The sequence below is a fragment of the Colletotrichum karsti genome (genome assembly GCF_011947395.1).
Source record: "Colletotrichum karsti strain CkLH20 chromosome Unknown Scaffold40, whole genome shotgun sequence".
Lineage (NCBI taxonomy): Eukaryota > Fungi > Ascomycota > Sordariomycetes > Glomerellales > Glomerellaceae > Colletotrichum > Colletotrichum karsti.
This window is the reverse complement of record NW_024065940.1, coordinates 147660-173273: the sequence shown is the minus strand read 5'-3', so window position 1 is coordinate 173273 and position 25614 is coordinate 147660. Positions and strand designations below refer to the sequence as shown.

At 53.6% G+C, this 25614-nt stretch overlaps 3 protein-coding genes across 3 annotated transcripts; 1 reads left to right on the top strand and 2 right to left on the bottom strand.

Moving 5' to 3' along the window:
• Positions 1–523: 523 nt before the first annotated feature.
• Positions 524–1313, top strand: CkaCkLH20_10401 (uncharacterized protein; the record flags this gene model as incomplete). Its single annotated transcript, XM_038893115.1, has 2 exons — positions 524–728; positions 964–1313. The coding sequence occupies 2 exons, from the start codon at positions 524–526 to the stop codon at positions 1311–1313; spliced, it is 555 nt and encodes a 184-aa protein (XP_038741525.1).
• A 7719-nt stretch (positions 1314–9032) lies between these two features.
• CkaCkLH20_10400 (uncharacterized protein) lies at positions 9033–10820 on the bottom strand (the record flags this gene model as incomplete). Its single annotated transcript, XM_038893114.1, has 1 exon — positions 9033–10820. The coding sequence occupies one exon, from the start codon at positions 10818–10820 to the stop codon at positions 9033–9035; it is 1788 nt and encodes a 595-aa protein (XP_038741524.1).
• Positions 10821–20815: 9995 nt separating this feature from the next.
• On the bottom strand, positions 20816–22164 carry CkaCkLH20_10399 (ser thr protein phosphatase family protein; the record flags this gene model as incomplete). Its single annotated transcript, XM_038893113.1, has 3 exons — positions 20816–21639; positions 21693–21753; positions 21982–22164. 3 exons carry the CDS (start codon positions 22162–22164, stop codon positions 20816–20818), a joined length of 1068 nt encoding a protein of 355 aa, XP_038741523.1.
• Between the last annotated feature and the right edge of the window lie 3450 nt (positions 22165–25614).

The following is a 25614-nucleotide window of genomic DNA, read 5'->3' as shown; positions in this document are numbered from 1 at the left end:
CTTCCATTTAATTGGTAACAATGATCTGCCGTAACAAGTGCGGTTCCCTAATGTGTCGATCTCGGTTTTGGCTTCGTGGGTCGAACTAGACCTGGACTGAACGAAGGGACGCTAACAGTAGATGACTTATTCGTGCCCGTTCGTGCCCGTTCGTGCCCTTGTATTTTCTCAACATGGTCCTATTTCACAACGTCACTGGGATCATCAGGTAGGTAAAATTCAGCCGCATTTAAGCCACTGCATAGACTTATATCAACCACTGTGGCGATTGATGTCATTTCCCAACAGTATTCCACATGAAGCTAGACACATCTAGCGAGCAACATCAGCCTTCAACTCAGTCTGTTGGAAAGGGGCACCTTGTATCTCATCTGTGGTACGAGTATGTGTTTTACATATACAGCGTCGTTTTCTGCTCTTGAGCTTGAGGAGACAATCTCCTACGTCTCTTATGTTCATCTGTCTCTATGTTAGTATATCTTACGTACTCAAGATGAGGTCAAGATTCTCAATCGCCATCTCCATGGTGGTATCGATGTTGTCAACCACCGCCATCACAAGTCCTGCTCAAGCTCCAGCTTCCAACGTGTGTTGTACTGGAATCTACGGCGAGCTCAGTCCAGCACTACGCGATTTCCCCGTTGCGCAAGCCTTCTGCAAGGCCGTGTTTCCAGTCAAATGCACTACTTCAAACAACAATGGAGCAGCACCGCCAACATCTAAGTCGGGTACGATGAAACCTGCCGATGCTTGGTCGAAATGCAGGAAACAACCTGACAATGTAATCTCCACGATGTGCTCATGCATTCAGCCTGCACCCACGGTAAGTTAATACCTCCACATTTCTGGGTTGGATGTCAGACGCCTCCGCGAGAACAAGGCAGCCATTGAACTTTCTTCCGACGTTGCTGCTCGGGGTTTTGGCGGAAGCAATGGTGAATGGAATGCTGACTGCAATACTAGGCATGTGCTGCATCATCCAAGACACTGCCTACGACGACGACAAGCTCTACAACAACTCCAAGCACCTCGAAGAGTATGAGTCCTTCAGCACCGGCCAGCTCATCAACAACCACGATCCCTACAACAACCGCCAGTCCAACAATAATCATCCCAACGCCCAGCACCACAGAGTCAGCAACGTCATCCACAACTTCATCCACCTCAAGCGCCGCTCCCCCAGCACATACGATAGCTGCACCGCGCTGCAATTCGAGCCTGCTCGAAAGCACGAACGGAGGCTGCAACGACGCCTGCGTTTGTCAAGCCTCCCTCACAGGGCAGGAATACTGTATCTCCGACTTTTCTTATGAAGACTCGAGTATAACTTGCAACAGCGACGATGATTGTCCCCAGGGGGATTTCTGCGAATCGCTGGATACGACCAACCGCTGCGCTACTGGAACCAGACCAGGAAACATGTGCACGTCTAGCTACAACCCCGGCTCGAAAAGAAGTCTCGGTAGGGGTTTGCGAGCTGAGAGAAGTTGAAGTCCTGGGGAGAATTGAGAAATATAACACAAGTTTAAAAGAACTTGCAGTAGGTTGATAAAAGATCATGCATTTCGCCTGGGGCCTGGTTTTCTGTTGTGGAGGTTACGAAACGACAGTCAATTAATACAAAAGTTCACACTTGTCAATGACATTCACAACGGTCCTCACCATGAGAAAAAAGAGTGTCTGCGTTTAGCCACCAAACTCAGTAACATATTTAGATTAAAGAACAGCAAGTCTGTCTACAGTAGGATACTTCTCCAAAAGAAACACTCAAAACACCGCTATTCTTCAAGATTTCTCAGTACCCTCTACTTATCAGTCGTCTAGTAAATCCCCCACACGACGCAAAATGCATGCGTTTTGGTGCACGCCTCTGCATTCTTACTTGGACCCATCACTAATATGGCACGTCTGCGCTGCAGTTATCACATTTGGTGGTGTAAGAACTCGAGTAGGCGTAGTAGTGCTGGTGTCCCATTGTCAAGGTTTTTGCCAATCGTGTAGCGGAAGTATAAGCGTCGACTCAATGGAATGTATTTGACTGGATATCGCAGCATGGTAGGCTCGTCAAGGGGTTGACCAGATGGGAGCCCTGGCCAATGCTTCCGTTTTTGCGAGGCTTGTTATCACGATGCACTGCTATGGAGAAAGGTAGGCAATTCTCGGCTTAGATGTTCTGCTGTGAGGAGGTTGAAGTCAATTTCTCAAGAACCTCTTGTTCTCGGTCTGGGTGCTTTTCAAAGATGATTGGGAATAGCTCTAAGCTTGTCAATTCCATGCTCTAGCATCATTTGAGTAAGGAAGAAATTCACCACCAGAACGGGATACGCCTCTTAAAAGTATCTGGCCTTGTTGTTGGCTTCAATACCATACCAAAGCGTAAGGCAGATACCTTCCGGAAGGATACAAGAACTGGCATATTGAACTTGAGATCAAGATGATAACTCAGAAACGACGCCTGAAGTCCTAGTAGTACATGTAGTGCATCTTGAGCTACTGAACATTTGTACTACGTCCTCTTCGATCTACGTCCTCACGCGCATCAGTCCCAGTCCCTCCATGTCAGGGCCTTGTGCACCGTAGACCAGCGCTTATTAGGGGATTCGCAGGATGCAGTTCTGCACGTTCGACAGCCCGAGTTATACCGATCCTTCCAATACAACGAGTCTCTGAGGACTTCACACAGAACTTTGACTTCGTCTTGTTTTGCCCTCTCCACCGTATCCCAGCTGATTTGATAGTACTCTCGCTTTCCAAACCAGAAACTTTCGGGTGTCTTCGGTGCCGGACATTTGGGTCCCGTGCCAACGCACCACGCCATCCCCATTTCTTGCTGCGGAGCCTCTGCTTCGCTCGGCCCTACCACTGAATCCGGCTCAAGATCATCTGGGTCGAATACCGTATACAATACCTCGCAAGGAGGAGGATCGTATACGACTGCGGCAAACAGGCCGATAGAATATGGATGGCCAGGCCAAATTAAAGCCAAATATCCCACCTTTGGGACTGACAATTGGCAGGTACCCTGACAGCACCATGTTCCTCTCCAGTCGTCGCCCAGAATAATCAGACTGTTCTCGCCATCCAGCGTCTGGTATCGTTCATTTTGCCTCTGACCATGTGTAAGGGGTCCCGCCTTGACACCCTGCACACCGTTTGGGACAGCGCCCCCGGAGTTCTCGGTGACTTCATAGAGCTGTATAGTGCGTTCGGGTGCCCATTTTCTTTGTCGTTTGAGCACCAAGTTTCGAGAATCTTGACAGGTGTGAAACAGTGCTTCTTGCGGCGTGAATGGCCGGTTCGATAGTATGTCGGCTGGAGGAGCAGCTTTTCTGAGGCGTGGTAGCCCACTCGATGTGGCTACCTCAATTGTCTTGTAGCCACCGTCGGATTGCGGAACGTGCGCAAAATGAACGGCGGGGCGTTGCTCGAGTGCGGCATCCCATATTAAGTGCTTGAGCTCGTTGGGGAGTCGCGAAAATTGCGGGAACGAGTCGGGTTGATGTTGCGTCATTGCGTGTGGATTCGAGATTGCGTCTGGGGAATGTGATAAGAGGTTTAGAACTTTTCATGTACAGTGAAGACTTCTCGAGAGAAAGATCTAAGTGATGTGCGTTGAATTTATATCATTGTTGACATCCAGGTTGTCGTGTGGCGAATTGAACCTTGGGCAGAAAGTGAGTGAACTCCGAAACCATTCTGCTGCTTTGAGTGGTAAGTTCAGAGCTTTTACTTAAGCAGGACCAAAATATGGCAGAAATCATACCTTGATGAGGAATTCGTTACTCCGACGAAACTCCGTGAGAGCTCTGAGATCCCCTTTTCAAGAGTTTAGATCCTCAAACCCCAGCCATCATGGCTGTCGCGGGCACCGCGAACACCGTACCAAGAAGCGAAGAAGTGCGATTCCATGCCGAAAAGGAACTATAATGAACGTGTATCGCGTTCCACGCGGTGCAGTTGCGACCGTTGGAACAGACACCTCATGACGACCTGCGTGATCACGTCCGTCGACCGGTTGTCTGCGGTGTGCGTTTCGGAGACATCACACCCTTCCCAGTAGCTGTCTGTCAAATGGAAGGGCTTGGGGCTGACAACAGCTGGTCATTCACGGGGTCGAACTGTTGTGTCCTGAGCTGACTGCGTAAGCAACATCTTGGAGATGCTCGGTGTTGGACGTTGGGCAATGGGCGGGTAATGTAATAGAAATGGCGAAAGCTCAAGTAGGGGGTTGGCACAAGTTGAGGTAAGAAATGGCTAGAGACTGTGAGGGAGATGTCGATGGAGAAAGAAGTCAGTCAGCGCAGATCAGACAAATTCCGAGGTTGAGGGTTATTTAGCCCAGACGTTGTGAAAACAGTAGAATTTGCTGAGAGCTTGGGAAGTTTTGGAGGCCAACAGCCCCTTTCATGAGCACGTAAACATCAGTTCTTTGCAACTTTTCAATCAAGATACCGGACTAGATGTTATATATCTTACGCCGTTGTTCTGAACGTCACGTAGGGATGTATATCTCGGGCAAGCCATTCCCGAAATGATATCAGAACCGCAACTTTCACTCGGGACTAATAATCGCCGAGTCTCAGCGTCAAAGACAAGACTTCCACATATCTAACAGGGTACATAGACCCAATAATTTCATGTGGTTATGGAGGCCTATGACCTTCTTAAAATTGATGTCTGCTGTTCAAGAAAGCCAGGAACCGACACCAAGTAATATTCACGTCGACACCTGCTTCAAGGCAAGGTCATTCCCTGATCTCACATACCTTATATCCTAAGAGAAACCATCAAAGGTCGTCTCAGCTTTCCGTCATCTCCTCGTGAGATTACATACGGAATACGTACAAGCCAGATTACCTATCAGTGGAGATCAACATGTGATTGTTCAACATCGAAGTCTGCACTTCATTACAGGTAGATGAGGCTTCAGAACACGAAAGGAAGTGGGCGACCTTCAAGTTGTAATGGCTCAACAACGAAGCTACACAGAGTTTGATTTCCAGCTTCTCTCATGATCAAAGTATTTTTAAATATGATATATCCTTACTCTCATTAACGTCGTGATTTTCACTACTAAGTCCCTTTCAATAGTCCACTAAAAAGGGACGACGCCGCGATTACGTCTTAGTTACAACAATAAATATCCTTAAGAAAACGAACACCGTTATTTTCTGCAACGGTGTAAATAGCGGGAGAGCCGAAAAGACACGTTGTAACGAGCTAGGAATGCTTACTACAGTCTGGCTGCTGAATTCATCCACAACCACCAAGGCAACATTTTCCCATCAAACCAACCCATCTCCAGCTCATCGCCTCTCCGTATCATCTTGCGTATATCCCAGCCATCTAACACAGCAAATGAAACCTCCGAGGATAGCTTTAAACCATTTTAAATTTCATGTGAAAGAAGATGCTAGATCTGGAATTATTCCAAATGTCTTTAACTCTCTCTCTTTCCTAAAGACACAAATTGACAACATGGATCTCCTTAATGTCATTGTTGGGTTTAAGGAAAACGTGTCGAGATCATGCCCCTTTATATCTCTTTCCAGTAGAAGTCCATTCGTAGCTTCCCCTATTCTTCGTTTCTCAATCAGAGACGAATGTAGTCAAAGTTCGTCGCATGTGTCTAGGCACTTACCCCTATGGTATGACCTAGTACATATGCCCAAACTGCGCATCCAGCTGACTTCATCGACGGCCTCCAAGAGCAACGTGATCCCACAGAACCACCCAATCTCCAGCACTCATCATCTCTCCGTATCATCTTCCACATATTCCACCCATCACATATCACAAACACCCTTACCAGGCATCATCCCCTGAATTCGCACGTGACAAAACGAGAACGCGATGCCGACACCTTGGACTTTCATTCTTTCACATGCCCACGAAAAAAGGTCAGATTTTCTCAAAAAGGTTAAGAGACCAGCATACTGCCGTGCTCCGAGATCCAGCTCGCCGAAAGCTACTTATACCAAAGCCTCATCCACGGCCTACATCATTACAGGATGTGTACGACGCTCGCCCTAAATGGGTATATATGAACAAGCTCAGCTGAGAAGGAGTCTGCTCCGGAAGGAAATCATCCGGGGCGTCGCGGCTTTCGACTTTTCTTCGTCCTGTGCGCTTCTTCGAGCGTTGGCGGTTCTCGGCCCGTTGAGACGACAACCCTGCGTCCCAGCCTTCCGCACCCGCCCGTTTCAGTTTGCCATAAATCTCCGTCGTCATACCTCATCGTCTGGAATATATTCACCAATCCAAAAAACACCACCTCCTTGGACGCGAACTATCTAGGTACAACTTCCAATGCTTCCGGGACCCTCGTGGAAGAAGAATGCCGGATCCAGAACAATCTCAAACATCAGCAGCAATGCTCACTCTACAGCGCCATGGTTGCTGTGGTTCATGGGAAGGAAACTACGATAGAGTTGCGATTTATATCTCTAAAAGCAAGACTTTCCTGCCGATACCCATCTAACACACTGGATTCTTGAGGATTGATACCATCACCGGTTTCAAACGGCTATAAATGTCCAGCCTCCGAACGATCGTGAATTTGCTTCGTCAACATTGAACTTTTGGCTCATGATTTGGACGAAGAAATGTGTCCTGCTGAGGTGCACTTGCACTTCCTCAGCAGCCCATGCCACAACCACCAACCTCCCAACCCACTCCTCACTACCTCACATCCTCAAACTCCGTCGTCTCGCCTACCCGTCGGTGATTTATTCTCGAACAAATACCAGCACGTCCCGTACGACAAACCGACAACGAGATTGACAACCAGACATTGTAGACCGGCTTCAGGGAAGTCGAAGCACTATCCGGCGCAATCACCGTCGGCAATGACACATCTCTTGTGCGATATTGCCTTCCACGAGACCTACTGCTTGTCGCCCAAGAAATTGAAGACGTCCACGATCTAGTCGTTTTATACCAACTCAAGCAGACAACACACCCCAACCCCATCACACAATCAAATCGTGCAGAAGAACAACATCACCCACATCCCAAATCAACTCATACCACAAACTCTCCCTCATCACACATGAGACCACCAGCACAAACACATCCCGAACCCCCGTCCTGAAGCTATAAAACAGACACAAGACCAAGTCCTTTCCAACCCCAACAGGTCCATCATGATCTCCAGCTGGATTGATATCTCAGTGTGATGGTGCGCTGACCAGCTCTCGAAGCAAGACATTGGCACCATTCCTCTACCTCCAACCCACCAGCAGCAGCTTAGGACACACACTTTCATCTCCAGTTCCTCATCCCCATCACCCACCATCTCTCCCAAAGTATTCACCCCTATCAGCGCCTAGCACAGCAAACCGATCAATCATTCCAAACCCCACCCACTTCATCATCCCAGACAACCACCAAAAGCAAAGCCTACGTGCAGGCCAATATTCAAGATAGAATTCCTATCACCAGACGAAGCCACTAACTCCCACCAAACCAAAAATCACACCCCATTTAAAGACCTCGCCCTCCCAGCATCACGCACCGTCAACACCGTCAACACCGTCAACACCGACACGCGGAAACCTCACTCACGGGTGCCGGACTACTTAAAACGCACAGCAAGACGTAATCCCCCTCTCCAGAACACAAATCGTCCAAGAGGTTTGTTGCCCGGAGACCAGCACGGGTTTGAACGAAGTCCCCTATTCCCAAGTCGACATCGTACAATCTTCAAACCATCGACCCACGTCGAGGCATCACCTCGTAATCCCAAATCCCCCATCCACCGGTCGTCATCGGCGTTAGTTGTATATCCACTGCGAATACCCAACCAACGACCAAACCTCATCATCAATGCTAGACATCCTCCGCCTCACGAGCCTCGGTTTCGACCTCGTCGTCTCCGGTTCACTTGAAAGATACCCTCAATGGCACATATCCTTTGGATGATCGACATCCCCCTTGCGCCTCGCGGTACGAATCATCCAGCTGGAATCCGTCCTTAAATACCAGACATTTCAAAACACCAGGGTACGAGATGGATGGGAAATCTTACCGATATCATTCATACCGCAGGCATCTCGTTTCGGACCATCACACACCCATGACTTCACAGCACATTCCCAAATATGAAATAAGCAGAAAATGTCCATTGACTTCTACCTAAAACCCCCCCGCCCTTCCCAAACAACCTACCCATGATACCCAATATAAATATCCCCCTCTTCCTCACAACTCAGCGCTCCCAATTCTCCTTCAAAAAAATGAGCGTGGTATCTCCCCGAATCCCGCAACTCCAAACGAGTGAAAGGCCCAGTTCAAGAATGAGCAAAAAAAAAATCTTTAGCTTCGTTAGGTTGGTTTTGTAAAAAAAAACCTGGATAAATAAATCGAGATCATAAGATATGAAATTTCTCGCCTTCCCAATGCATGCATATGTGTGTGTGTGTGTGTATCGTCCAAAAATGAGACTCCAGCGTACAACAACCTCTGTGAGAAACCCAGGACTGTCCCGAAATAGTCCCCGTGGCTGGGTTGCGACCGGCGGTCGTCAGGTGAGGGCGCGGCTCCGAAGTCGGTGGACTCCAAAGCCTTGGGCTGCCTCACGAATCCGCGTGACAACCCGACGCGGCTCTGGAAGTTTCCCCCGCCCCCAAACCGACCACGCCCGTCTTCCAGGCAACCGCCGGCCGCCCCAGCACGTCTCGCTCCATAAATGCCAATCAACAGCCGATGTATATCATGCGGCTCTTTCGTTTCCCTCATATGCCCCTTCCCAAGCGCCAAATATAGGGCTCTTCTACAGCCCTCTCCCAATAGTTGATATCAAAAAATAAGACAGATCGGTAGTCGTTACTGTATGTTTTTACGTCTTTGTTGTCGTCCCCTCATATCAGCACGAAACCAGAGAAAAAGAACCCGAACCAAAGAAAATAGCGAAAAAGACCCCGGCCTCACGCGGGAGAGGATCGCCATCAACGCATTTCTGCGGGACGATCGACTCTCCTCACAGGACGCCGGCGCAGACGAGAGGTCGGCAGCCCAGCCAGGCGCGATGACTAGTAGGCGTACTCGCCATCCCGATATCTGTGAGGAATAGTGCTGTACTGGATGTCCTCGGGGGCGTAACGAGTCGTGGTCTTAACCTTGGGGTAAGCGCCGGAGTAGGCACTCGACTCCCGGGTGACGGTGGGACGAGACTCGTAGTACTTGCGGGTCGGTGACTCATCGCGGTAGTACGAGTCGACAACTGGGACGGTCCGTGAGTTGCTGACGGTGTACTTTTTGGATCGACCATAGTCGAGAGGAGCACCGTCATGGTGACGACTCCTGCGAGGCCGGGGATCTTCCTCAGACTCCGATTCCTCGCTGTAAGTCTGCTGCTGCGACTGCAGTCTCGAGCGGTTGCGGCCCCGCGAGTCGGTCTCGATGCCGTAGTGGTAAGTCTGGGCCCTGGCGATACCCGGGGGCGGGCGGGAGTACTGGTCAAAGGTGCTAGCCCTGCCGAGATTCTTGGGGGGCGAACCTCCCATGGGAGACGAGTGTGTAGAGGCGAACTGGGGCATAGGACGAGCGGTGGGCGAGGCGTCGACGACGTACGGCGAATCCTTGGCGGGGGACTTCTTATGGCTCGACTTTTCGCGCTTCGTGTCGGACGACCGCCTGGACTTTGACCGGCGAACATCCTCGTCGCTTGTGGGAATGGGAGGCGGGGGAACCGAGAACGGCGACGACGCGGCGGGAGGCGTCGGAGCAGCTATGGGAGGCTCAAAGCCAGAAAAGGTCTGCGCGCGGTTCAGAGCCGGGGGGACTCCTCTGCGAGCTTTGTCCATGTACTCGGCAGCAGACATCATGGTCTCGTCGGTCTTCATCTTGATGCGGTCGACGGGGATGGTGGGGATGGGAGGCGGCGGAGGCATCTCCTCTCGCGTCGGTTCTCGAGGAATGGAGCGGGATCGCTTTTCCTCCTCCTTGGTCTTCTTGCTCGCCTTCTTGTCCTTGGCGACGTACGTCTCGTCGGCGCCGTACGGCTCGACGTAGGCGGCCTTTCTACTGCGCGCCTTTTCGACCGAAGCTTGTTTTCGTTCCCTGTCGCGCTCCTTTTCCGCCTTTTCCTGAGCCTCCTTCTCAAGCTTTCGCTGCCGGCGGCGGTATTCCTTGTCTTCGGCGGCCCTCTTGGCTGCCTTTTCAATCGCCTTCTTCTCGCGTTCCTTCTCGGCTATCGCCCTTTCTCTCTCTCTGCGAATGGCGGCCTCCTCCTCTTCCTTCCTGCGTCTACGATCGCGGTCGCGTTCACGGTCGCGTTCGCGTTCTCTCTCTTCGTCAGAACGGCTCGACTTCTGGTAGGTCGTCTTCTCGTAGCTGGTCGCCCGGCGCGCCCGAGGCTCCTCGAAAATGGGGGCCGATCGGTAGAGATCTTCATCGTACGAGCGAGAGTTACTTTGAGAGTACATCTTGGCACCGGCGGGCGGCCGATGCGAAGACGACGTCTTGAAGGTGTCCGGTCGGGGCTCGGCGGTGCGGATGTCGTAGGACCTGGCAGCGCTGCGAGTCGCGGAGGTGTTGGCAGAGACGGAGATGCCCTTGGAGGCCATCTCCTTGCGGAGCTCGGCCAGCTTGACGTTGTCGTCGTACTTGGCGCGCTCATTCTCGTCGCTCAGCAGCTCGTAGGCCTGCTGGACGTTTTGGAACTCATCCTGCTTCTGGGCCTTGAGGGTCGGGTCCTGGACCTTGTCGGGATGGCATTTAAGGACCAGCTTGCGATGGGCGGATCGAATCTCGGGCAGCTGCGCATCTTTGGAGACGCCTAAAATCTTGTACGGATCAGGAGGTAAGGACGAAGACATGATGGGCAGGGCGTCTGTTGTTGTTGCGGTGCTTGGGGGGCTCGTGAATCCAGCTCGACGGCGTCCAGGGGGGAGATTGTTTGATCAAATGAAGGCCTTGGTGACGTGGAAACGGCGAGGCGTCGGGTGTCGCTCGCAGTGTTGGGTGTCTGGGCGCACGGCGAGGCTATTGCTGCATTGAGGCGGTGGTGATTAGGCTCTCGAGGCTGGGGGGATTGAGGTTGTTTTGCTGCAGATTGCAGATTGCCGGGTGGGTGTGTTGGAATTTGGGGGCGGCGGTGCCCGGCGTTCAGGATGGCGATCCGTTCGGCGGAAGGAATTCGAGGGATGGAATGTGGATTGGAGGGAATGGAAGTTGAAGGAAGGGCCTTGAGGTAGCAGCAAGGCAAGATAAAGGTAGTAAGGTAGTAGTATGTAGCCTGAAGTGAAGGTGCGCGCAGAAAGAGAAGAATGTACTGTCGGATAAGGCAAAATGGCGGATAGGTGAGGCGAGATGTTGGGTTGTTATGGTGTGGTGGTGCTTGTAAGCAAGGTGGTAGTAGAGTGTGGTTGAGGTCGGTAAGGCGATGGAGTGTAGATCAAGTGAGAGAGGCGAAAAGAGGGCGAGATGGCGAAGAAAAGAAGAAAAGGAAGACGAAGCAGAACGAGAAGCTGGTACTGGTGCTGGTACTGGTACTGGGGAAGCTGCAGCTTGACGATCGTGGGTCGTGGCTCTGTCTCTTTCGAGTTCCCCTCGACAACGAGCAACCAGAGAGGAGAGAGGGAAAAAAGGTGGAGTTGTTCTTGGTGGGTTGATGTCCACGGATGATGTTCGCGAGAAGCGACGGAAGGGAAACCAAGAGGAAGAGAGGGGGGAAACCGGAGTGACACTTGAGCTGATATTGTTGGACTAATAATGAGCGAGCAAGTGGTGCAGATGCAGCGCGCGATTCCCGTATCGTTTTTTCGGTTTTTGGAGGGGACAATTGATGCGGTATCCTCCAGTTGAATGAGACTGTCAGTTATGAGTGAGTGCCCGTGAGTGTGAACAGCGTGAGTGAGCGTGGTCAGTGGACCGTCGACAGACAGCGTGGAGCCTCTGGGGGGCGTGGTCGAGGTGTGGGTCGTCTTGGGTGGATCTCCAGACTGAGGGCACTGACGGCGTCTGGCTGTTGCTGCGGCCAGACTTGGCAGTCAATGAGGACCGATGGTACGTACCGCCACTCTTTCTGGGTTTTCTGGAGCGCCTTGGAAGCGGAAAAAGTGTGTGGTCGGTGCTGTGGGCTGGGCCAGTCTCTGCTGAGGCGAGGTACGTACCGATTGACAACGGGAACCAGAGAAAGACGTCACGGTCGAAGGAGGGTGGCCCAGACCTGCTGCTGGTTGGACGAAGCAGGGTCAATGGCGGATGGCCGACCAGTCAGCAGTCAGCACTGGGGTTGCTGCCAGCCAGATGGGGCCTAGCGCGCTTGAGATACTTGAACGGTACGAAGTGGGTCGACAGCTTTTCGTCCGTTTCGCGGAACGGATACGGATAATGGGCGGTGGAACGCTTGTTTCTGCCGCAGGAGACGGCTCCTCAAGGTGTAACTGTATGTACTACCGTTAACATTCTCACTCTGAGTTCCGTCATATTGGTGCCCAAGTTGAGGCGAGATAGTTACTTGCCTGAACAGCAGTACTTTTCGCCTTTCCTCAACACAACCTGATGGCGATTGATACCGCCAGTCTTTCCTCTCTAGGAGGTGTGGTCAACCGTCGGAGCTGCTCCCCAGGGCTGTCGTGGCCAAAAACAACCACTGATGAGCGCTGTTTGGCGGCACCAACGGGAGCGGATGGGGCTTGTAACCTTGTGAGACGGTTGTCTTCTTGGCTCTGGCCGATGATGACGGGCGCTGGATAAGGATCCCACGTCTTGCCGACTCGTTCTGAGGGGGGCTGGAGGGGCTGATGAACGTGATGTGATGGCCAGCGGGTAGCCTTAGCCTTAGCCTTAGCCTTAGCTACACTAGCTCTAGCCCTAGCTTCGAGCTTGTATCGTAGCTTCTCTGTGGAGTTGTCGATGATGGTTGACAGAAGCGACTTTTGCAGTGAGATGTCGGTGCCTTGCTCGGACGGTTTAGCCCTGGGAAACCTCAGACACCATCCCGACTTTTGACCTCCAGTCTGTTCGACGTCCACGGTCCTATTCTTATCATCGACAGGTCGGCAGTGTTGGAACCGTCGCACCCGTCGTGCAACGAGTCCCGTCGTCTTGCTCGCTCAGCGTCCGTCCCGCCTCAACGGCCTCTTGTCTGTGCCCTTCTCTCCGCTTCCACCGCCTCGGACATATCCTCCATTCGCAGGAGGTAGCGCTCTGTACCTACTTCAGTACATCGGCCATGGCCCAAAGGAGCCCGGTACAGCAGGTTGCTGTGGCTTGCTGCAGCGGCGGCGGCGGGCGGACCAGGACGGCGAGCGAATGACTAAACCCCGGCGGAGCTGAGGTAATGCTGCAAGATGCGCAAGCTTGCAAGGCCCCGACTGACGTATGCGAGACCCCTGGACCCGGGGTCTTTTGTGGCTCCCTTCTCGTGGCCGTGACTGTCGACTGACAAAATCCGGCGTTGTCGGGGAGACTCTTTTCGTCCTCGTTCGTCTGGAAAGGGCGGCGTGGGGAGACGCTTCTGGCGATGAGCGACAGGGACGGCACATGGACTCCCTCCGAAGATCCAGTTCAATCCATCGCGGCGGTCGCGGGTACGGTGTAGGGACCGGCCGGGGGTCGCTTTGGAAAGGACGAATCGAAGTGCTCCGGGGCGGTACGAGATGTACAGCTTTCGTGTCCGCGGGGGCGTTCAGCCAGGGTCTTTCAGGTCCCAAGATTCCGTATCTGAAAAGGCGGACAGAGAGACTCGCGGCAGTCCATCAAAGATGGAAAGACGACGACGACTTGCTGCGCCTCGGGTGGTCTGCTAAAGGAATCGTCTGCTATGGGGCGAACATGACGATAGATGAATCAACATGAATCAATCTCTGCTCTTCTCTGACTCCTCCATTGCTGTCTTCCCGGGCGCGACGGGGATCCGGTATCATAGGGAAAAACGAAAGAGATTTTTCATCGAATTTTTTTTCCCAGGGGCAAAATGGCTTTGTTGGTTACCATTGGAGCCGGATACAATGCTGTGGTGCAAAATGTGGTGTGGTTGTACCCGCGAGAAGCTGGTTCTGAATGTGAGGTGGCCGAGGACAATTGGTGCGGTGGACGGCTTGTACGTAAATGTCGTGGGTACTTCCCTGGTGAGGCGAGCGACGGCGACTGCCACGTACCGTGTACAAGGATGGCTCGGGAAGGGCTGGACCAAGCACCGTTTTGCCTCCGTATTAGCGGCCACCTCCTGTTCGTCCCTTTTCTTCAGTGGCAAGTGTGCCTCCTGCCAGCAGCACAGAGCCCCGTAGCCCCTGAGAAACGTTTCTCGTCTTGCAAGCAACAACCCGGCATCAAAACGTTCCGTTTCGTGAGTAAGCGCCTTTTCCATGCCGTGTATGTACCTCCTTCAGGTGTTCAGGTTCAGCATGCAGTCTTAGCTGAGAGTCTAGTTAAGAATAAGGTAACCCAAGTACATCTCACATTTGACAAACAGCGGGCTGTGTCTCTGTCTCTGTGTACCTATCTCTCGGCGAGAGCGACGATCAGGTCGGAGGCTTTCGGGATGCCAATTATTTATGGTTGAATCAGCAAGTGTCTGACCCTCTCCGTGTCCAAGTCCAAATCAAATCCTCAGTCATGCCCATCAGCACTCGCTACCCCCGAAGAAGCAATCCCTATTTGGCTGCATAAACATGATTTCAAACGCATCCATCAGCCGTTGCTGAGGTAATGCCCATGCCTTTTTCTCGAATCCAACAGACCGCATCGCAGATACGATTCATCTGGCGGTGAACGAAGTGTCGAAGACCTTGTTTGACAACCGTTTGCGATAAAAGCGGACCGGGCGGGCAGGTGGAGCCCCGTCCTCCGACTCCGTGCCTCCTTCCTTCCTTCCAGTCTTTCCGTGATAGGTACAAGGGTACTTCTCTGTCTGAGCTTATGTAAGGCGCGGGAGATGTCCACGCGCTACGAGGAAGCTCCCAGTTCGGCAAGAGTGCCAGAGTTTACGGCGGCAGCTGTCGAAAATGTCACCGTCTGACCCGTCACCTGAAGCCACCACCTGGCACCAAACACCACCAACCCAACCCAACCCAAACCGTTTCAACAACATATGACGATATGGGCATTCTCGAATTCGATGCCCAACCCGTCGTCACCTTCTACACGAACACAGCGATACAAATGGATACTGCGATGAAGCCCAATGCCGATGGCTACCAGCATCGAAGATGACCATCCGGCTTGCTCGTGGCCGGACAGGCCTTCACAATGATATCAGTCTCGCCCGCGACAGCCAAAGAAACGCCGCCAGCAAAGTCATGGGTGCGCTATCCCGGATCGATATGCCATTACGAGGCTAGCCGATGCCCATTCAACGGCCTATTATTTAGTCGTTTCCCGCCCGGAACGCGCAACAAGATGCCACAGCACCAAGCAGCACCCCACGGAGAACCATTCGACTGTTCGACACATGGCCGTCACCTCACTCTGGCCTGGCCTGGCCTGGGCTAACCAAACGACGGCCAACCCACCACACACAACATTAGCTGCAGGACCCAAGAAGGGGCAGACGAACCGCAGCGCAAACCTGTCCGGCCGTCTGTTTGTCTTGCTCCATCGCTCCAGAACAACGTCACTGTCGCAAAACCGACACCTGCCCACGACGAGCGTCATCGGCTAGAGCCCTACGAAGGAGCGCGGTCTTGAATCACCATCACACCCTTTCTCTCGGTGTATCGGCCCTGTCTCAGAACATTGCCTCGGAGGGTTCCATCACGGACTTCCAAACGCTTCTCGAGCCTCGTGAATGTTCATCTCCATCCACCACCACCAAAGCGTTGCCTCTGCCCTGCATCTAGAGACCGTCTACTAATCGACATTACTCGCAAGCGGCCGACGCTCTCTCGTCACTGGCCAATGGAGGCCGCCTGTCTTTCGACACCGACTCCACGTGGAGTCTGACTCCTGTCGCTGGAAAATTCGTCCGCTACCCGTCGCCGGCATCCATATCTGCAGGGCCAGGGGCTCCGAATTCGCCCTCCGGCCAATGCTGTCGTCCAATGTCTGCGGCCGGCCGGCGATAGAGGCATCCACGGGCGGGTTTTCAGGGTCGCAATCGACCACTGACGGCGGCCACGGCAGAGAGCGTGCATGACACCATACTCACTCCCAGACTGGCCTGCTGCATCCTCCATCACACAATATCACAAACCGTCCGACTTTGAGGGCCACTCGACCCTTTGGGACATGTGCCTCAGCATCCCATATCCCTCCGCCATCCCACTCTCTCTCTTGCTCGTGATGAGATCGCCGTCACCACACGGGGTCGCGTGTCGGCGACCACACGAAGATCGGAAAGCAGGTACGAACTCTCTCGCCATTGCAGCCCCCAAAGTCTGAAGCGCCCACTACCGCCGTGTGGGTGGCAGGGCATCAACATGTGCAAATACCGGCACCCGTCTCGCGGTTTTCCTTCCACGTGAAATCTCTCACACGCACTCGCGGAGATGGAGCCTCGCATCTCGTCGCCATTGGACCAGGAGACCCAGTCGTCCAGCACCAAGAAGACAAGACTGCCTCCCGCGCCAACAAATCAGACGAAACATGGCACTTCCTGACGACCAGTCAGAGATGCTCAGCTGCAGCTAGCTCCCAGCGAATGGAGACGCAGACAACGGGAGGTTTTCTCAGCCGGTGCCGCATTGAAAAATACAGTGTTCGAATCATGTTCGCCCGAGATATCCTGGCTCGAGGCAAGCTTAACAGATAGCTCGGTCGTCGAGCTTCTTTCAGAGCATATCAACCCGGAGCTATCATCAAGCACCTCGTTACCCCTCAGCAGTGGCTTTTACAGCTCTCGTCGGCACCGTTTCTGACTGGCGCTTGGCGGCCGGCCGGTTCTGACGGGGTTTCACTTTGTAGCGGTCAGCGCCTCCTGGGCCAATTGTTCAAGAGTCGTCTCGTCTTGTCTCGTGCACCGGCGGGGGTCAGGTCCGTTTTCCCCACCGCGGATGATCACCTGGCTAGCACCGCAATCGTGCGGGTTAACAACTTCTGTTAAGGCATTGCCTTGCGAGGCCTCAGCATGGCAATCCCGCCCAGCGCTTCCGCAACCTTGTCTTAGCACTGATGATATCTCAGCTATCGGTCGATCACCAACGTTTCGTCCCTTCTTGGTATGGGTTGCAGCTCGATCGGATTGGTGCGGGGCGGTGATCGACCGTCTGAGATGCAGCGGGCAGCTCACTCTCGCAGGTCAGTTGGTCACTGTCTTGGTCAATGAGAGCACCGGGACTCGCTCGGAGTGAATTATTGAACGACCGTGGTGAGACTGAGAACTGAGTAGCCAACAGTTTGAAGCTACGGACATGTCGTGTCTGAGCTGGCCGGGTGCTTCAGAGATGATCCCGTCTTCACGAGTGCCGTTACCAGATCTTCATCAGGGAAATTCCTTCTATCCGTGCAAATCATCGGGAGAAAACCGCTCAAGCTGGCAACGTAAGCCAGGTCTTCCCAGCATATCTTCCACGTCTTCACGTCGGCAACCGCGGCCGGTAGCCTATCATCAACAAGATTCCTCAGGGTATGCAGGTCAGTTGGATGGGGATTTTTTTCCGTGGTCGACCATTCCGGTCAACTGCGGTCGGTCGCCAATCGAAGCCGCGGTTTCCCAGGCCGCAAACCCTCACGGCGCGGAATGCCATCCCATCTTCGCACCCGGGATCCAGGAACTTTATGCAGCCGGCGAGTCTACCAGGCTCCATGGTGGATAGAGCTGCTGCGCCTACGGAAGTATAGCTGGCGATCCTCCAAGGAAAGAGCTTCCAGAAAAAGAGGCATTTTCGAGATATGGTGTGAGGACGTCGTTTGCTAGCGCGATGGACTAGAGAAACCAAAAGCATTTCTCTCGGCCTGGGACACCGCTGTCGACCCCGTGGCGGTGAATGTTCCTGACGAGCTTGGCCGGACGGCTTTGCTTCGAGAGCTTCGCTCAAGCTCCCATCCATGCGATCTCATGCGCTGTTCGATTGAGAATTTTCAGTCGCCTCACGTTCACGTATGAGTCTTTCGAAATCCATGGACTCTCGACAGTCTCTATTCACGAAAGCCTCGAGAACTGACCTTGAAACAGAAGATAGGCAAAACCGGTGCTCACATCCAAGACCGCCCCCACCAAATCCAACCCCGCGATCCCGATCACATCACACCCGGCCATCATCCCACCGCACTCACAACCATTACCGCCGCATTCCCCCTTCCCTCTCCAACCAACCTGCCCCTCCCCCTCCTTTCTGGGCTCAGAGACACGCCCCGCAGATGAGCTCATTGGACGCGCGCAGAAGCGCCGCCTGCACGTCTCTCACCCACCTCCGCGGATGCATGCCCTCAACCACCGCCAGGCTGAGCGCAAATGTGCAAATTCCTGCCTTAATCCAGCCTCAGAGCCTGCCTCTTTAAGACGATGGCACGGCATATGCAGGCTCACTAAGTCGGCCTTCATTGGCAGATTTCGAGAACAATCGACGAAGTCGTGCCGCATTTATAACCACTAAGGTCGGAGCGCAGACCTCCATCGCAAAACCGCGCCCGACCAACCGGCTCTCCGCCGGGGTGGGTGTTTTATGCCGCTGACGGGATATCTCTCTGTACAGAAGGCCTATCCGAGCGTGCTGATCGTCTGAGGTCCCGGGGGGTTTATGTGCCTTTCCCGACGGTTCGCCAAAAGAGCCTTGCAGACGGCGGGCTAGATACTGTAGAGGTGTGGAAGGTGCTTGAAGGGTGCGCCTGGGCGGTTCGTCTTGGTTGAGCGTGAGGTCTGCTTAGATGTTTGTCGGGTCGCGATGCGGTCTTGTTGTTGGTGACCTTTCTTGATCCTCCGGCCGTGAAGGTGACCCGTTGGTATTGTTTGTTTGCTCATACCACGGCTGAGTTCCAACCAACATAGGATGCGAACGGTCGCTCGGTCGCTCACTCACAACCCAGCCTCATCTCATCTCATCTCACCCACGACGGAAAGGTCCCCTGGCTGGGGGCCCGCGGCGTACAGGATCGGAAACGCGGGTCCGCGGCGCGGGCGCGGCCAGGGCCAGGCACCTGTACTCCCGTCTCGCCGAAGCGTTAGGCATCCAGGGAGCGTGTGTGTGTGATGAGTGCGGAGTTCTTGGGTATTGGTTGGTCGGAGGCAGAGTGCGAGGGGAGCGATTGGAGGGTTTGTGGTGGAAGGCGATATCTGACCTGACTTGTCCTGGCGAGGACGGGACTTGGGGATAGGATAGGATGAGAGGTGAATTGCTGACTTGATGGGTTTGAGCGATGTATGGGTATGCAGAGAGTCGGGGAGATGTCGGGGATGTATCTTACATCAGCCAGCTAGCCGGTGTATCTTTCTCCAAGTCTTCTTCTTCGGGCTCGCCGTGAGTGTGAGGGAGAGAGAGAGGTCGTTCTTACGTCAGCTGTCATCTACGTCTTCTTCTTCTTCATACGGATTTGGGGGTTGAGGTGAGGCTGTTGAATGGGTATGCTGTATGTTTTGGTTGCCTCGTCGGCTGAGAGTGAGGCTGAGATTGAGGCTCGTTGTCTTGGCCGCGCAGATGCGCGTGAGGGTATGGTCGGGGTTGGAGTGAGGGTTGAGGATTCTATGGGATGGGATTTGGCGTGGTGGTTTAATGGTTGGATATACGTGGGTTGAGGCCCGGGAGGTCGTAGGAGTATGATGTGAAGTATTTATGTCTGAGATGAGAAGTTGGCATGGTTTGGGGGTTTTGAACTACGTAGGAACTGTGAAATTTTATTTACTCAATCAAGATCAAGTTGATATCGGTACCGCATCTTTCTCCGGTCCTGTCAGGTTCTGATGGCTTGTTTTCTGGCGTCGGCCTATCCGCATGACGCCCGAACTCCCGCTGGACATGATGTCCATAACTACCTCGTCTGGCTGGCGTGTTTAAGGGTCTAGCTTTTCTCGTCGACTTCATCGCCCATATAGTTCTGGCCTGTAACCTCTGCTGTGTTTTCGCCCCTCGAGTTTGTTTGATATAAGAGTTCGTCTACGTGAAGGGATGCCATATGAGCCTGGAAGGAAGGCAATTTCACTGATATACCGAGGTATATGAATAGGTTTAATGCTTTGGAGAGGTATGTCTACCATGGTCCTGGGAGGGATTCAGTGGTTGGGGTTGATATCTGAATGTTGTCGTCGCGGGTGCTTTCGACATGTGGGGTTTGGAACTCGTTCTCATTGTTGCTCTTGAGTCTCATGTTGATCTCGCGGGCCTGGACTTGGATGAAGTATCTTGCAGAGGACATTATGACATGGAGATGACCACGCCGTTTGAGGGTGAGATTTCAAAACACCCCTCCCACGAATGGTGATATAGACCGGATGCTATACGACTACTCTTGCTCAAGTCTACGTACATCTACACACATCATAAGAAGTCAAGTTCACACCGCCCGAGATCCATGGTGTCGGCAACTGTAGAGCTTGCATACGGAATCAGCATCAACAATGGTTTCAAACTCTCTATGAACCATCCTTCTATACCCTACAAGTAGTCCACGATCATTTTCTCCGAATCCTGGGCTTTCACGAACGCGGTTGGGAGGTTTTGGAGAAGCTTGTTGGGAGGTAATAAGATTTCCATGCTTCCAGCGAGTACCAGTGCCCACTGGAGTTTTGAAAGCTAGTCTCGTCTATGACCTCGCTCTCCTGGCGGTCTTTATTCGCGTTCTATAGAAGTTGAAGGGTTGTTCATCGAGATTGGAGACGGTGTTTCTGAGGTCGACTTAGGTATATAAGGCGGATTTAGACCTAGATTCAAGACGCCAATGTCCTTGTGATACTTATCCATGACCCCTAAACACCACACTCAACCCATCTCAAAGCTCAACCATCCCAAACAGGCAGATCAAGATCCACGACGATGGGCTTATTCACCGTCTTCCCCCCGACGTGCGGATAACTCTTGGCCATAACAGCACAATTCACAACACACGTCTCCCGCCGCCCCAACCGCCCAGCGAGGGCCTCCCGATCAGCTCTCGGCGAAGCCGGATCGCCACCGAGCCCTCTCACATCAAAACCCGGCTCAACCCTCGTTCCAAACCCCGCCTCCACGCCCGAACCGTCATTCAGCAAAGGCTTCCCGCCCCTCATCGAGAGATTGACCAAGGACTGCTTCGCCCCGACCCCGGGATCCTCCCACGTCTCGACCCGGTCCTCCTTGAAGGCCGCGTTGGCGCACCCGAGATCCCAGCTCACCCTCTCGGCGCCCCTCGCCTCGTGGACGTGCCCGCAGACGGCGAGGCGGGGCCGGACGCGCCACAGCGCGCGGCGGAGGGCCTCGCAGCCGGCGGCGCGACGGAGGCGGGACTCGTCGACGTGGGTGCGGGGCGGGGTGTGCGTGACGACGACGTCGGCGTCGAGGGGGATGTCGTCCCAGAGCGAGGCGGCGGCGGCGGGCGCGTCGTAGCCGAAGGCCCAGAGGCCGTTGTCGCGGGGGGAGTAGGGGGAGGCGAAGACGTTGAAGGAGGTCCGGGGGCCCGAGGGGGCCGTGAGGGTGATTTTGGCGGAGGCGTGGGCGAGGTAGGTTATGCTCGGGGAGGAGGTGAGCAGGGAGAGGCAGGCGGAGGGGTCTTGTGGGGATTGGTTGTGGAAATGGGGGCCGTGTTCGGCGTAGAAGGGTTCGTCGAGGGTGATGTCGTGGTTTCCTGTAAGTATTAGAGAGGGTAGGTGGTGAGAGTGGTGGTGAGGGAGGACGGACCTGCGATGACGATCTTGGCTTCGAAGTCTGCCTTTTCGAGCCAGGCAACTGCTCGTGATAGCTACGTGTGATGTCAACACAGGCCACACCGGGATGATGTTGATGATGGAGAACGCTACTCGGCGTTCGTTCATGCGTTCCCGCGAACATCCCAGACGCAGCCCATAATTCTAGCTTCATCTCCGTCCGAACGGTCTCCCACACCGTTCCCGAGGGGGAAGCTGAATCGACAACAAGGAAGGACCCGTTCACGGGACAAAATATCCAACGGGGCCGGCACCGCACGTACCTCGGAATAACTGCCTTGGTTCGTGAGGTCCCCCGCGTGGATCAGCACGTCGCCCTTGGGCAGCTTGACGGCGGTGTTGTGGGTGTCGGAGACGCAGACGAAGCGGGTCCTCCGTAGGGTCGGCGGGTGCGGCTGGTGAAGGCACCGCGAGGGGTGTTCTCGGGGGCCGGCCGGGAGTTCCATGGTGCCGGTGGTATGGACCGGGTGACGGGGCCGGGCACGGGGGATATGCGATACTCGGAGGGGTTGATGGTCGGGATACAATAGGAGATGTGGTCATGGATAAGTCATAAGATGGAATTGTGCAGATACCGAGGTCGTAGGTTGCAAGGTTGAAGACGCAGTTTTAGGGGGTTAATGAGACGGCGCGGTTGATTGATGAGATGTTTGTGCGCGGTGCTTCACTTGAAACAAGTCGGATGCATTTTAATCAGTGCCAATCTTGCGTGTGCAGTTGGATATGAATCGACAGCTGCAGCCAGGCTGTTTCACCGTGCGCTCGTTCGTTCTCTCCTTCTTCTTCGTCTTCCAAATGACGCCCCCCGGACGGACTGCCCGTGGCAGAAAAGTCGGAAATTATCGAGGGAAAGGGCGATCTGAATTGATGCTTTCCACGGTGACCCCTGCGGGAATCGAGATGAGACTGGTCCTTCTAGAAGGGGGCAGATTTGATGGTGGAAGGGACGGAGTCAGTGTTGTGTTGGGGGCAGGCAGGCCGATGTTCTTGTTGTTTGCATCGTGAGTTTTGATGAAATAAGCCTCGTTGGAGTAATTAGATGGAATCCAGTTGCTCGGAGAAGTGCGATTGGGCCGCGATGGCGACCAGGGGAGGTCATTCGGATGTGGGGCCGGCGTTAAATGTCTCCGTCATGCGAGATCCTGACCCGGGTCCGCTCATTGGATATTGGGTACCTTAGGTAGAGGTCCAAGGCGGTGAACGGTCTCCTGAGTGCTCTTGACGAGTGTTGGTGAGGTGCGAAGGATGCAATGGAGGCGGGAGAAACACGAGAGATGTCAGCCATTGGCTTGTGTGATGGTCAGATGCAGAGACAGACGGTCTGCAGGCAAGGTAAGGTGACGGCACAAAAAGCAAGAACGGCAGAAACAATACGGATAAGTTACTCGTACTCGTAAAATGCATGCAAGCCACATACACATACTGCGTACGAAAAGCATCATGTCGCCGTGGCTTGATGGACCAATGCGAGGCCGGAAGCTTCAAATTGCTCTCTCTAGGGCCAAGCCGAGTCAAGGGCGACGGTATTTACGACAGAAATGTCCCGAGAAGCGGAACTCCCGTCGAGGGGCCTAAATGAAGGAAACGAAAATGAAGGAAGAAAAAAAAAAAGAGGCACAGACCGTTGGAGCTTTTCCTGGGATTGATTGCTGCGCAAGGAGGCGCAAATGACGAGTGCCGGGGTGAAGGAGCAGAGATACAAGGGCCCCGAGGTCGAAAGAGGTCCAGACACAGTGCGTTTTTATGACATTTTTGGTGATTTGTGCAGACCTCAAAGTCGTGCATAATGTTGTACAAGTTGGCTTCTGTGAGTCTTCACGACAACATCTCAGGGCAACAGAATAAACAAATAGAAGGAAACATATATGACGGAGCATTGTCCGGGCTGACGTTGAATTTGGGTCCTGGTTTATTGTCAGCCGGCTGCAATGGACGGGATCAGCCTGGGTGACAGGTGACGATATCCAGCTTATCATTCATGCTAAGCACCCGAATAATCAATCCATTCTGCCCGCAGACCCCGTCGTTTCTTCAACGGTCCCTCTCCACCGCCAAAATTACACTACGAGCGAGAGAGAGATCCCCGATATTGGAACACCGCTTGGGATTTATTTTCTCCTTGGTGTTACGTCTGCGGCTCCGTTGTGGAAACTCGCTTCCTCTTTGCACACTCGGAATAGCATCAGGGCGGCGCCATAAAACAGCTGCCTACGTACTTGCTCCCGACTTGCAGAAGTCTTGATGGAATATGGAACCCGTCCGAGCGCAGTTGATGCACTGTCTCGCTACCTTTCTTATTTTGCGTTCGAATAAAATGTGCCTTTCCGCTTCTCCCGCATGGGCTGTTAATACTGCAGAAGGGGGTGACTTGGACCTCCTGAGCCAGTGGCAGCCAGTGTCCCTCTTGTTTCTCTCCTGAACCAGCCTCTACCGCTCGCTGCCTGTTTCTATTCAAAGCTTGCTCTCCTTTGTCCGCGATGCGATATGCGGCTTCCACAATGTGAAGCGGACAAAGGTGGGCCGTTGCGCGGAACCGATAGCCTTTTCGAAGGAGCTTCCTGACGATATGACGGCGGCCATTGGCTCTTGTATTGCAGCTGTCTTGCATCGTGCAGCTGCGGCCATCCGAGCCATTGGAGGGCACGGGAACATGGGAGCAACAAGCGCAGCAAGCGGCATGTCTGCTGTCTGCCTGCTGTCTGCTGTCTCCAATGGCATTGAGTGACAGACAGTGTCAAATGCCAGCGACGAACGAGCCGTGAGCTAAGTTACGGCGTAGGTTCATTCCATCGCCGCTCGTTCCCCTCGTTTCCCCTCCTCGTCGCCATAGAAATGCCTGTAATCTGTATCGAGATCGGACCAACACAGGTAGAAATGCTTTGACTTTTGGGCACTCTTTTGCCTCGCCTGACTCAGCCCAATCAATCCGACCTTTTGGAATAAATCCAACGAAAAAAGTTGGGACGAAGATTGCCAGATGCGACTCTGCTTCCCAGCAAATACGGATAAAGCCATTTAATTTCATGTGCCTGCTGTTGTGCCTTAGAGTACGTACCCCTCGAGCTGACATAAGTCATCAAAGCTCCTTTTTCTTATTCGCTGCTCTCTGGGTGCCTCGTTTTCTTCCTATCAGCGAGCTCGTCTCCCCGAAAGAGGGAATCCCATGTGGATCTGCGACCCTTGATGGAGCTGGGGTCGTGGCCAACCAGCCCCTCGACTTTGGACCCGCTACACCCGATGAGGTCAAGCGCCGTGGGATACGTACCCAGAGCAGCCCACCTCTTTCCCTAGCGGCCCCCCCTTCGTCTGCGCACTGTACACCGCAGTACCGTGCCTCGTGTGCCTGTGCGGCGGCCCTTCCTCCACTCTCTCATTGCTCTCACTCTCTCCAATCCTGTCGTCTCTCCTCTCTGCTGGCCACCAATTCGACTCTTACTCCAACCTAAACTTCCCGTGTGTTGTGTCTTTGTCCTTGTCCTTGTCTCTCCTTCTTCCTGGTCGTGCTCTCTTCTCTTGTTGGCTCTACCTACCTTTCCTCCAGGTCCTCTGTGCTACGTCGAAACACTTGCACTGTGGAAAACACCTGCTGGGAGCAGCCTTTCTTCAGAGACACGACGACGCAGACGCAAGACCGCAGCGTCAACCACTGCCGCGAATGGCCTCCCGCTGAGCAGCCTTGCAGTAATAATTCTCTTTTTTTTTTATTCTTCGGTTCTAACCACCCCGGGCCCCTACCTTCTCCAACTACGACACCATCCAAAATATCCGACCCAACCGCCACGTTCGTTCGTCCATCAGCTCCGACCTCCGTCCTCTCCTTCCCGGCCGCGATCCCGTCCTGACGCTATCTTGTTTTTCTTTGTTTCCACCTGCCGCCTTCTCACCTGGCCGCCCTG